At 30.7% G+C, this 12,729-nt stretch overlaps 2 protein-coding genes and 1 long non-coding RNA gene across 5 annotated transcripts; all 3 read right to left on the reverse strand.

Moving 5' to 3' along the window:
• Positions 1-211: 211 nt before the first annotated feature.
• Positions 212-9,313, reverse strand: LOC111030388 (phosphatidylinositol 4-phosphate 5-kinase type-1 alpha-like). 3 transcript variants are annotated; one of them, XM_022309864.1, is made up of 4 exons: positions 9,146-9,313; positions 1,806-3,081; positions 1,488-1,741; positions 212-618 (listed from the first exon to the last, which is right to left on the reverse strand). In XM_022309864.1, exons 1-4 carry the CDS (start codon positions 9,204-9,206, stop codon positions 530-532), a joined length of 1,680 nt encoding a protein of 559 aa, XP_022165556.1. In that variant the 5' UTR covers positions 9,207-9,313; the 3' UTR covers positions 212-529. The 3 variants fall into 3 exon arrangements, with proteins under 3 accessions (XP_022165556.1, XP_022165541.1, XP_022165547.1); XM_022309849.1 differs by lacking the exon at positions 212-618 and having other exon boundaries at positions 780-1,741; XM_022309855.1 differs by lacking the exons at positions 212-618; positions 9,146-9,313 and adding an exon at positions 3,888-4,049 and having other exon boundaries at positions 780-1,741.
• LOC111030410 (GSK3-beta interaction protein-like) lies at positions 9,227-9,568 on the reverse strand. Its single transcript, XM_022309883.1, has one exon. It carries the CDS (start codon positions 9,566-9,568, stop codon positions 9,227-9,229), a length of 342 nt encoding a protein of 113 aa, XP_022165575.1.
• Positions 9,566-11,280, reverse strand: LOC111030406. Its single transcript, XR_002604103.1, has 3 exons — positions 10,466-11,280; positions 9,879-10,378; positions 9,566-9,581 (listed from the first exon to the last, which is right to left on the reverse strand). It is a non-coding gene; the product is annotated as an uncharacterized LOC111030406 (long non-coding RNA).
• Between the last annotated feature and the right edge of the window lie 1,449 nt (positions 11,281-12,729).

A 12,729-nucleotide genomic window follows, 5' to 3' on the forward strand; every position in this document is an offset into this window, starting at 1 on the left:
TTAATGTCCTGGAAATAATATGTTAACAATAATAAATCAACTAACCATATCTTACAGCAAAATATTTCAACTCAATAGTAATTATTACATCATAATCATCATTGAATTTCCATCCAATGATGCTGAAACACTATTTGAACATGTTCTCATCACACAGTGTCTAGTAAACATCAGGAGACAATTTTCAGATTCTGGAAATAAAAATTAAAGATAATTTTTTTTACGGTTTTATTTTTTTTTTTGAAAACATTTAATTCTCAAAAGATCATACATGAGTCTAAAATTGTTTAAAATTATGAATACTGTATTACTAAATCCGTTTAGGCGGTTGATACGAACACAATGGAAAATTGTTTATTCATTTAGGTATACTTATGTTATTACGTAGGCGGTAGGCGTAATCAATAGTTATAATAATAATAATAATTATAATAATAATAATAATAATAATAATAATTATATTAATAGTAGTAATAATAGTAATAAATAACATTTGTTTATAATTATTTATCATTAAACCTAAGTTAGGTTATTTTTCGGTTGGCGATAACCTAAATACACGAGCCATCACACTGTGTTTCATCCGCTGGAAGCGGTTCTCAACCAAAATGGTACCATCTATAATAAACAATATTAAAATGTAGAATATTGAATTTTTTTAGTCATTACATTAATAATAATAACTAATAAAAATGAAACAACAATTTTTTCTTTTAAATTTTTTAAATGTTGAAAAGTGAGAATTTTGTGCTGGTGCTAAATAACATGCTATTCACAAGCGTTTAAAATTGTCTTTTATAATTATATACTTTAGGGTTTGGCCTTATTATTAAGAGATCCAACAAAAGGGGCTCAGCAGCTATACAAATTTTAAAAAAATAAATAAAAACATTTGTCAGATTTGACAGTCCAATCGGAACATATAAATTTAGCAGATCTTTGTTCGAAATTGGCAAGTTTGTTAATCACATTAATGCTTGTCTGCATAATACAATCTAATGGCATATGCCAAATGAGCAGTAATACAATAATACTGTTCTAATTCTGATAAGCAATTATCAAAGTGCATCTCACAATGAGAGAAAAGTTTTATGAACTAAAAGTTGTATAATTAGTAATAAAAATATGTATCCAAATGAAAGATATCCTACACTAGTAATATATTATAAAATATTGGTATAGGTACTGACTATTCAGGTTTAATTTAATCTAGATAAATTAATAAAAGGTTTAAATCCAATAAAATCTGTTCCGATTAGACTATAAGTAACATTCTATAACTTATAAGCGTGTCATTTCTAATGATTTAAGGTCACCCCCCAGAATTGCCATTTGTATGGTATCTGAAGCCATGTCGGCGCTGCTTGAAGACTCCGTGTAGCTAGGTGTGCCTTCCGTCCATGTGGCTTCCACAGATTGTCTGCCTGCTGAACCCCCGATGCCAGATGTAGTGCTGCCCGATCCCACACTCAATGTAGACGACTTACTCTCGCCGGCGTGCGACGAGCCAGAAGGGCCATCTATGCGCAATCCAGGTGATGGACGACGAATACGAGTCATGCTGGAACGTTTGTCATAAACAAAGTCACGACGAATAGCATCCTCAAATGCTGGAGGTGGTGTTGAACATGTGGAAAATGTACCTTCTGCATCGGTTTGATCACGCGTTCGTGTACGCGACATGCTACGACGCTTGGATGGTGAACGTTTTAGAGGACATAAAAGTTTCTTGAACACAGATCTAAAATTTAAAAAAAAAATTTGGTCATTGAACGAATAAATAAATAAATATAAATTTTACATACTTGGTCATAAAGTCCAAAAATCTAGTGGCATAGAAATCAGGTCTGTGTACAGAAACAGAGTCTCCATCGTGTATGATGGCTTTGAACGTATGCTCTAGTTTCTTCTTTAGTCTATAACTTTGTAGTATATCAATAATTCCAACAAATAGTAATAAGCTATCACCACTTCCACTTCTAGCAGGTATGCCACCTCTGGGCGAAGCACAATCTTCATCTGACGAAGTTCCAGTGTCTGCTTGAATACTTTCCATCGCTGTTGAATGAGCCATCAAACGTTGCCGATTGGCTTCAGCCGTTCGACTTAAAGTAGACGTTTCTGATAAAGTATCTGCATCAGTTTCCACAGCTTTACGTAACCGTGCCACTCGCCGTTCTTCTTTTTCTCTCTGAGCAAGGTCGACGTTATGAACACCTACTAAAAGACTGTAGTCCATTATCTTAAAACTTTCTAGTACTCGACAATCTCTTTGCATAGTTTTGAGAAGAGCTGAGTGAGTGTCTGGCTCCAAGAAAATACCATCAGGATGATGTTCTTTAAAGTCTAAATCTTTAAATGTAGGCGATGACTTTTGTCTTTCGTCTTTGGAAGCTTTTCTTTTATAAGTCGAACCTTTCAGATCATACTTTTGGTGCATTTTTATATTAGAAGGTAGTAAATTGTTCATAGCTACTAATCTAATGTTTTTCGAATTGCATTGATAACAATAAAGACCGAAAAATTTTGGCAATAGGGTTCTCGGATTCTGATTCAAATTCATGTAGTATCCAGGAAGTAGTTTTTGTAAAAATTCACCTTCCTTATGCTGAACAGTTTTCATGATAAATTCATCATCCCGTGTGAGGTAAAATATTGATCCACTAGCTCCCGGGTTAGACAGTTCACGAAGCGGAGAGTTACAAAATGATATAAGATAATCATCTGGCTGAATGCCAAATAAGTCTCTGAAATAACGGAATGCAATTGGAGCGTATGTCTTAAAAATAAACTCTGGATAATGGTGAGCTGGAGTGTGATTAGTGCCATCACTTGGAAACACAGTTGTTTCAACGGTCATAAAATCTTGCATGAGCAAATCGCGCTCGGGCTTTGAAGCAAGGCCTCCTACTGCATGTTGTATTCCCAGTTGTATCGAACCCATAATTTGACCAGTTTGAATTTTTTTATAGGTAATTTCTCCATCAACACCCACTCGTCTATGTCCAAGTTTCTTCTCTTTTTCTTTGGCTTGGAGGTCATCTTGTTCAGCAATGGAGATGTCTTTTTCAGCAGCAACATCTAAAACAGTCATAAAGTAAAATCAGTATCAAGAAATCTAATGAAAAAAAAAATGAATATCTAATAACTTATTAGTAATAAGGAACAAATACATGTTGTGGATACATGACATGGGTCATCCAAATTACAAAAATTTAGTAATCTATTCTAAACATGTTTTTTTTTCTAAGGTTCTAATAATTATAGTGGGTACTTGATATACATAAATCTAAAATAGCTTATGTTTTCTAAACATAAATATATAACATTAAAAGTTTTGAAACGAGGACGGCTGCAGCACCTAAATCTGTTTCACCCTATTGTAAACTCCCCTAACCAGTATTATATATAAATAAAAAGTTAAAACTTCAAAGGTAGAATACAAACAAATAAATAATAAAAAGTTTCGAGCTATCATCTACAGCTTTAGCCTGCGATTTGTAATATAATTAATTGATTGCAATTTTGAACTGAACTTTTCGATATCAATACGATTTTTTGGGCTATAGTGTAAAATTCTTCCAAAACATCAATAAATACTTCGTTGAGAAAATATTTGTCCCAACAAAAAAATTATATGGCGCCGTCCCCGTTCTTGGAAACACGACAAAGACAATATTAATTATATTTCGATTGGCAAATAGGTATAGTCGACAACTACAGTATATTACCATAGATTACATAAAAGATATGCATAATCTGTGATATTACTTTACAGTATGCGTCTCTAAAGAATATGCGTTGCGTGTTATCATACTAATGTATAAATATATAATTTATAGGTATACAGTATCAAGCTACAACTCGTACAATTATTAAAGTCTTACCAGAAATGTTATGGCATCGTGTAAAAAAAATCAGACATTTAAAGAAATTAATCATAGTCGAATTAACAGTTTTAAATACATTTTACGATTTGTAAATGAAAAACTGTGTCTCAGAAAAGTTGACTGACGGTCACGACAGCACATTGAAATCGAAATGATTAAATGTCATTCAACAGTCAACACACTGAACGACTTATCTGAGTTATCATTTTTACATTCGATAAAATTGAAAATAATTACTTGTCGTATTTAGTGTAGTCGTAAACAGATAAGACGATGTGTATTGCGTGTATAAGTAGGATCATAAATATCAATGATCAATCATATAATATAGTTTAACCTGATTCCTGAACTATTATAAATTTCTACTCTTCTATATTATAATACGACAGAAATAATACGTCATAGACATTTGATAATTATAGCTAAGACAATAAAATCATAGTCATGAAAATAAGAACCCAGTCGAAATTAAGAACTGAGATTTTTTTTCTACAATACCTATTCGCCCGATTCTGATTTTCCGTTTTGTTTGAAGCTCATCGTAACACTGTAAAACGTAAGTCAACTACCTACCAACCATATTATAAAGATTACATTTTGAGTTCGAATATAAATAAATCAATTAACAGAGATTGGGAAAATTGTTGTTAATAATAGTTTTTATGAACATTTTAAAAATACTGTCTTACCCACATACTCAAAACTCAAGACCTACACAATTTCTTATGCGTGCAGAGGCAAAGCTTTTATTTGTGTACAACGGTGAATGAACAGTATAACAATATTATATAATGCTCTAAATTTGTCTTTGTAGAACACGAGGTTTAATATGAGCTTTCAAGCACACAATACAACACAACGATTAATATTTTTTTAACAATAAAAGAGTTAATGTATGGTAGTTTCGAGCTTTTCACTATTAAGTATATTACCCTCCATTAAGCCTTGAAAATACTAGACGCATGAAACTGTTTTATACCATTAATTCGAGCATTCTGTCTCGCAACGTAATATAATGAACATTTCAAAAACAAATTTCTTTCATACAATATTTTTTTCAAACTATTATTTTGGTCGAATAGGCTTTAAAAAAATATGTTTAGACGTTCAGTGGTGAACACCGGTGGGTAAGGGGTCACAACCCCCCTCCCTCTGCGACATGTTTTCCACCATTAATTTTTTTTTAAACTAAATTTTACAATCAGAAATATAATTATTGCTCAACCCTCTTCGAAAAATAATCTCGTGTGCACTACTGCAGACTTTTATAATTATGATTAACATTTATAAAATATGTTTACACTAATTAGTATTAGAATGTACATAATTAAGATTAAAAAAATATTAGTTTAAGAAAAGAATATAAAATATTACTTAGTACCTACAGGTATAAAAACATTTAATTATATATTTTGAAAACAAAATTCAACTTTTCAGGTCAAATATTTCCTGTGAAAAAATATAGTAATCACCATTTATGTCACACAAATTGGGCAGAGGTGTGTTTGTTCTGATTAAGAGAAATTCAGATAAAGCGATGAGTTTGTAAGGATAATGTGTGAATCGGTCCCAAGAATTGAGCCAATAATATGAGTTTGTCTGGATTAAATGGTGACTACAGTATATAAAGAATTAAGAGGGCAAGTCCTATAGATATTTCCATTCAGATATAAAATGGTTAACATTGCAATTAAATAAGACTGGTATACAATAAACTTGAAACTCAAGATGACAAGAAATAAAAAATATTTTATTTATAATATACAATAAATTAAGTTGTAGGTGTGCGTATGATTTGCAGCTGCATACTCTGAATGCAACGCGTTTTCCTTCTGGATGTCTTAAAGATAAATAAAAATCATCATAACATTTTGTTTTCAAGTACAAAAAAAATAAAGAAGAATAAAGAGGTGTGAAGGAGGATATAGCATGGCTGTGTGAAAAAGATAACAGTATGTCATTGAATAGTCTAGTCATACAAAGGAGGAATAAATTAATAAGTAATAAGACTAAAATATATTAAACACTAAAACATGAAAAAAAAATGATTAGTGCAATGAGAAATGAATTGCCAAAACACATACATTTTTACCAGAAAATTAAACCATTAAAATAATGATGATGGTGTGTGGTGGCGGTGTTTGCATAAGCTGAAAAAAGGTCTTTTTAAGAGTTATTTTTAGGTGAAAATATGAAATATCTTGAATGAAAGATCTTGTATTAAATTTTTAAGTCTAAGCCATACAAATTTCATATTTTTAACATTTTTAATTACAAACTAATTGTGGTTTTGTCAAAATTTGAACTTTAAATGAGCATAAAAAATGAATGTGCCTTTTTGTTTTTATTTTTAAATAGCTATAATAAAAACTTATGATAAACCTTAAATTACATTTTAGAACTTTTAGATTGAATAAATTATTTTTTATTGACATTTATGGAAGAAAAACTAAAATTAATCAAATACAATCCAAGCAATGACTAATAAAGGTTACCAAACAATTTTCAATTTTCGACCTCCCAAAGGTCCAATTTCTTTCCAAAAACCTCAATTGAAGTTTATGATCAGAGCATTTTTTTTATTAGAAAAGTTGAGAATTTGAAGTTTTACAAAATTTTCAAATACCTCATCTAACTATCTGAAATTATTAGACTGGACGAAATAAAAATGTAATTAATTTTCAAGCCCCCCAAAAATTGAAAAACCCTGTGTACACCACTGTTTACAACTATACTCAGGTAAGTAGGTACCTCTAACATTTCTAAAATTTTAATATACCTATCATTTGAGAATTAAATATTGGTCTAGAATTAACTAAAAATTGGTTTATTTTTCCATTTTATAAATAATTTAAATTTGTTTTTGTGAAATTGAATTAAAAATTAAAAAGCCCTCTTGTAAATAAGCATTTGGCTTATTAGCTCCGTTGATTACATAAAATATATACATGTTTTATTTAGATAGTATTAGACAGTAAGAATTATTGTATTGCTGTTTTTATTTATTAAATCAAAGAAGTAGCTAATTATTACATTGTACACTAAATCAATATAATTATGAATTATAATCAATCATATTAAATGGAATACCTAATTAGAAATATCTCAAAAATATATCAGTACTTTAATAAAAATAGTTTATTTTATTATTAATTAATCAAATTAATATTTTACATGGAATATGCCTACAACTGAAAATAGAAATGATATCGTACCCACTACCTACATAAATCTCTCTCTATATATATATATGAATATACATTTGTGTCTCTTATGCCTGCCTAAACGGCAGGTTTCAATAGTCTGTCTGTACAGCAAAGATTTTGGTAACATTTTTTGTGTGTGTTTGAGTGGTTCTCTAGATGATTTAGATTCACAATTGAACCTGGTAGATAAAGGCAGCTCAAACAGGGATTTTGAGATTTAAGAAAGAAATAATTATTTTTATTATATATTGGTTGCTATTAGTTAATAGAAGCATGCATTAAATAAAATTTTCAGAATGGCTGAGTTGCACTTATACCCTCTCATCGGCGTGTCCGCAAACAAAATAAAACATAATATTATTCATAAAGAGTTGACAATTTGAACGGGCAACAAAGAGCACAGGATCAGCTAATATTTTCTAAAAAACTAAAATAATAAATAAAATCTGTTCAAGAATATGTAAAAATTGATTTCTAACAACCTAGGCATAGTCTTCTTTTATAAAATCGTACGGAATATACATAATATACTATTATCTTTAAGTCTCAAATATAATTTATAGGATTATTATGGCATGCCAAGTTGCATACATTTTTGGATGGTCCCCAATCTTAGGAAAATCAACAATAATAACATCATGCCATGCCATATTATCCATTAAGTATGTATAAAAGAAAATATTGAAGTACCCTAAAACGTAGTAACATAAACCATCATAATATATCAAATAATTAATACTAATAAGGCTAGTACTCTGTATACAATCAATTTGACAAATTTCCTATACTTTTAACTATTAAGTGATAACAAAGTATATGAGTATAGACATATAGTTGAGAAAAGTAGACATCTGAAATGTCTAATAGGTAATTAAAAATAAACAATTTCAACCTAATAACATTGATTAAACATGAGATATTATAAAGTCTATGAATCAATACTATTAACCATTAATATCTGATAAAATATTTTTTTTTATTTCCTATATAATAATAAAAACCTCAATATAAGCAATTAAAACCAAGATCATTAAATATCATTGGCAATAACTTTTAGTTTATGCCAACCAATCTCACAATAATTACCAAATGTAGTATAGGAAAATTAAATAATTACCTATCTACTTCATTCATAAACTTGTTTATAAGTTTATGAATCAAACAAATAAGTTGTATACATATGCATATAAGTATATCATTTATAAATGTATTTCTTATTTATAGCATTTATACTTTAGTATAAATAATTTAAGAAATACTAGATAATTGCCAATGGAGTATAGGTGTTGTAAGCAATCTGCCATACTTGTTATGATTTAAAACTCTTTTTGGCCATCTGCCATCAACTATGACAATCAAAATATTTGGTAAGCCCTCTTGCCCCTAATTATGAGAGAAGTAGAACTAAGGAATAGAGACAATCCATCTACTAAAGTGATAAAATATGAAAAAAATACACAACTTTAAAGCAACTTGATTTTTCCTTAAAACTTAAATCTTTATGGTGCATTACATAACAAAATAATGATATGTGAGTCAATATACAACTTCCTGTTCGGAAGGCAGTTGAAAGGTGAAATTTCAGTCTATGCAGTATGCATCTACCAAATGACTCATATTTAAAGATTTATTTTATGTTACAAAAGCAATCTTTACTGAGTAATTTATTAGGTATTATTATTTCTATGAGGATAACAATATTTATTATGCATAACACTTTCGTAATAAATTAATATTTAAAACAATTTACATAATGGATACATGTTTACGAACTACTTGTACCTAAGCTTTTTTTTTTTTTAGTTTTTGCATCCCTACAAATATTTGTTGGTAAAATAAGTAGGTAGAGTACTTACAACACCATTAAAATATAATTGCATACACCTAAATATCAGATGGAATGGTATTAAATAATAACGTACTTATCAAGAAGACAATTTTATCATTAAGTAACTCAAAAAACTTGTCACTTATTAAATGTTAGAATTAATTATTTCAAACTTAAGAACAATACATTAGAGTACACAATATCAATAATAATTAACTCACCTTTATCAAGTGTTGATTCAACATGTTCTTCAATGGCAGGTCTGATATCGTTCGTAGCCATTTTGCTTAAAATTTTGCTATTTAATTATCTGTATCTTTGCATGACCCAGCAACTTCAATCAATTTAATTGATACTAACTCATTGAATCGTCGACTATAGCCTTCGCTGATATTAGATAATAGTGCAAATTGAGTTTCGTAACTAAATTGCGAGTTGTTGGTGTCTTGATCAAAAGCTCTGGCGACAACACGAAATCCTTGTTTATTCAAGAGCACACAAAACTGTTGATTTTCAGGTGTTTCGATATTTAAGTATACACCATCAGAAACTGTCAAGGGCGAAATACTAATATGATTCAACAGGGATATCTCGCTATCAATCACAGACTTTGCTTCAGCGTGCCAATCAAGTGGATTTTCCATGTAAGTGATTCACCTGAAACACATACAAAAAACTCATTAAAGTCTAGGTAATGACAATCAAGATGAACCAGTTTAAGCCAAGGTTAACAATGTTTTGCCTAACCTAAAAAAAATGTTTTAAGTTGAAGGACGCAATCAACTTAAACATAGAAAACATAAAAATATGTAAACGACGGCCAAACCAAAATCAACAATAATAAGAGGCGGTCGTAAAGCTGAGCACATCGTTAGAATATTAAGATGCACACAACAGATTTAGTGAACTAGGCATAAGTAGGCAGAATATTGAAGACAGGGCAAAACGACTTACGGGTGGGTGTTTTGTTCAAAGGTCGACCAGGTAATCTAAAGGAAAGGGCGGAAACCGTGGTACCGTCCGTTTTAACGCGAAAAAATACACGACGAGTAAATTCTATAACAGAACATTTTTGCGATATTTAAAAAACGCATAATAATAATAACATTATACAATAACTAAGTATCTACAAAATAATAACAGAACCCGAAAAATTATCACTAGTCTTCATGAATCACAGGTGTTGATAATAGGAACGGTTTCGGGTGTTGAAGTTAGCGACGATCGATGATGAACAATTTTCCACTTTTTTTCTTTTCAAACCACTGACTGTCTGCCGCCGCCGTCACCACCGGTCTGCGCGGGTTCAGCCGGATTTCATGTACGCTTGCGCATCTCGGTCCCACTTCGCACAATATTAATATTATTTCGCATTCGCACCGCCGCGAATAATATTATAAATTATAATAATATAATGTATACGTCGAACGAACTATTTTTTAAGTTTGAAAACTCTAAAAAAAATGTAAATGTAAAAATTAAATATTGAAAGAACATGAAAATTTTTCGGTTGTACCCACAATTTTTTATACAATACATACCCACTTGTTTTATGAATAATATACTTGCGATGTACCTATACCTCTGACATGAAAACGAAACGATCGACGATTTTTCGAGATCACAGCGCACTACGCCCCGACGGCCGCGAAATACACCAATACGACCTACCTACCTATATTCTAATATGAAGTGTACGTATGTCGAACCGTACGAAAATCGTAAAAAACGATAACAATATTACGACCATATGAATAATCTAAGAAAAAAAAAAAGAACAAACTAGATCACGAGATTTGGTCGATTTGAATATTTCTCGTCACGTAATACTTACGGTCGAACGACGTGCGACTAGCCGCCGGGACTAGGTACGCTGCAGTGACTATGCATTACGCACGACTTAAAAAACGGTAAATGGGCGTACGGCTCTCTGTACGTAGGCAATGGACAACCAAACCAAATGCAGCACCTACGACCTACCTCTCGGCTTCGGCTCTCACAGTACACCCGGGTAACCGTATACCTAGGTAGTACTGTAGTAGTAGGCACCGACATAGAAAGTGTCTGCGTTAAATAATAATAATAATAATGTCATGATTGTACCGCAGCAACATCGGCAACGACCTAAAACGTATCCGAATACTATATTAGATAGCCGGCTATCAAGGTTAGCTAGGTGCCTAGGTATGCCATGGCGTGCGTCTCATTTTGTTATAATATTGTCGACTCCGTGCGATGGCACCTGAACCGCTGCAGTTAGTCGTATGAATTAATTGATCGATAATGCGATCGTAAAAAAATATATTATTAATATGATGTTGTCAAACGGCACCGCACTCTTAAATTAATATAACTACATTTGGTAATGTAGCGGTAAGGTATCATTGGTAGGTAATCCGGTAATCGTATATGATACGGTATATAGGTATAAATGTATAATCTATACTCTCTATATATATATACATATACATATACATATGTATACATATATGTGCATATGTATATCAATATATTATGTATATTAAATACTACGATACACCGAAATAGTAGATACCAGCAACGACCTAGCTATTATACTGTTGTAGGGGCTTATAAAGATAACGACGTGGTCTAAATCATAGACCTATAAAGAATTTTATTTTTTAATATGCCTATAGGTAATCCAATTTATATTATTATTTTTGTTTATGGAGAGAGAAAGATAATACTTAATCGCTATGCTAGAAAAGCCGCAGTGCCTTACGTGTTTTCTTGAACAAACATATTTTATAAATATAATAATAATATAATAGGTACAGCATACAGATAGGTAACAGCGGTAAATGTAGGTAAGTAGTATGGTACCTACCCATAGTATTATATTATTATAATTTATCATACTGTTGCCATCACCGGATAACATCATGCACTATAATATACACTATACAGAAAGATTAAACGATTTTTAAGCCGACTATGATATATATCATGTAGGTACGTGTTTAGTATTATATTTAGCAGTTAGCTGCATTTATCAAATATAGTTGATCACATATTAGGTATTTTTTTACTACGTTTTCTGTAAAATATATTTTCTACCATTGACTATAATAATTACAATAAAACTAATGCATATTTTATACTATAATTTATAATTAATACATATATCTCGGTCATCGTTTTTTTATAACATTTATGGTTTATCAATGAATCACTCGTTAAGGCGTTATCATACGTATGGAGGACGCGAAAATAAATCCTCATACTTTGATCTTATTTTTATAATCCCCAAAAATATATATTTTGTGATAAATGATAGTTGATAAATCGTTTTTAGTTCGTTGTCATTTTTCATAATATGTTATTTAATATAATTAATTTAAATTGTATAATACTTTTTCATCTACTTAAAAAACAAGTTACATTTTACCTTGACTCAGACATTCAAATCATTATTGTTAAACTTAGAATATGGCAGGCAAACTACTGAAAAAAACTTCGTCTACTCCTGAGAGAAAATTGTCATGGACTACTTCAGGCCCGTGAGCAAGGGGGGGGTTTTGGGGGTTCAAATCCCCCCCCCCATGGCCGAAAAATCGTGTTTTTCATGTTTGATCTATTAACTATATGTCATATTTTCTAATCTTAATTGTAATAAATAATAATGCATAACATAACAGTACAATACTATAATAATATAATATAGTGTTGTCTTCACGTTTGCTGTTTATCGACTTTCGTAATCGTTGCCGTTATCGATAAAATATAATGACAATAAATGTATGAATATAAGTATAAAGCATACACGTCACACAATAATATTTTA

The sequence above is a fragment of the Myzus persicae genome, unplaced genomic scaffold (genome assembly GCF_001856785.1).
Source record: "Myzus persicae strain clone G006 unplaced genomic scaffold, MPER_G0061.0, whole genome shotgun sequence".
Classification (NCBI taxonomy): domain Eukaryota; kingdom Metazoa; phylum Arthropoda; class Insecta; order Hemiptera; family Aphididae; genus Myzus; species Myzus persicae.

Coding starts and splice junctions, on each gene's coding strand:
- LOC111030388 (XM_022309849.1), bottom strand. CDS start 9,206: ATGGCTACGAACGATATCAGACCTGCCATTGAAGAACATGTTGAATCA. Junction 3,082..9,145: donor TGAATCAACACTTGATAAAG/GTGAGTTAATTA, acceptor TGACTGTTTTAG/ATGTTGCTGCTGAAAAAGAC. Junction 1,742..1,805: donor TTTTTGGACTTTATGACCAA/GTATGTAAAATT, acceptor TTTAAATTTTAG/ATCTGTGTTCAAGAAACTTT.
- LOC111030410 (XM_022309883.1), bottom strand. CDS start 9,568: ATGGAAAATCCACTTGATTGGCACGCTGAAGCAAAGTCTGTGATTGAT.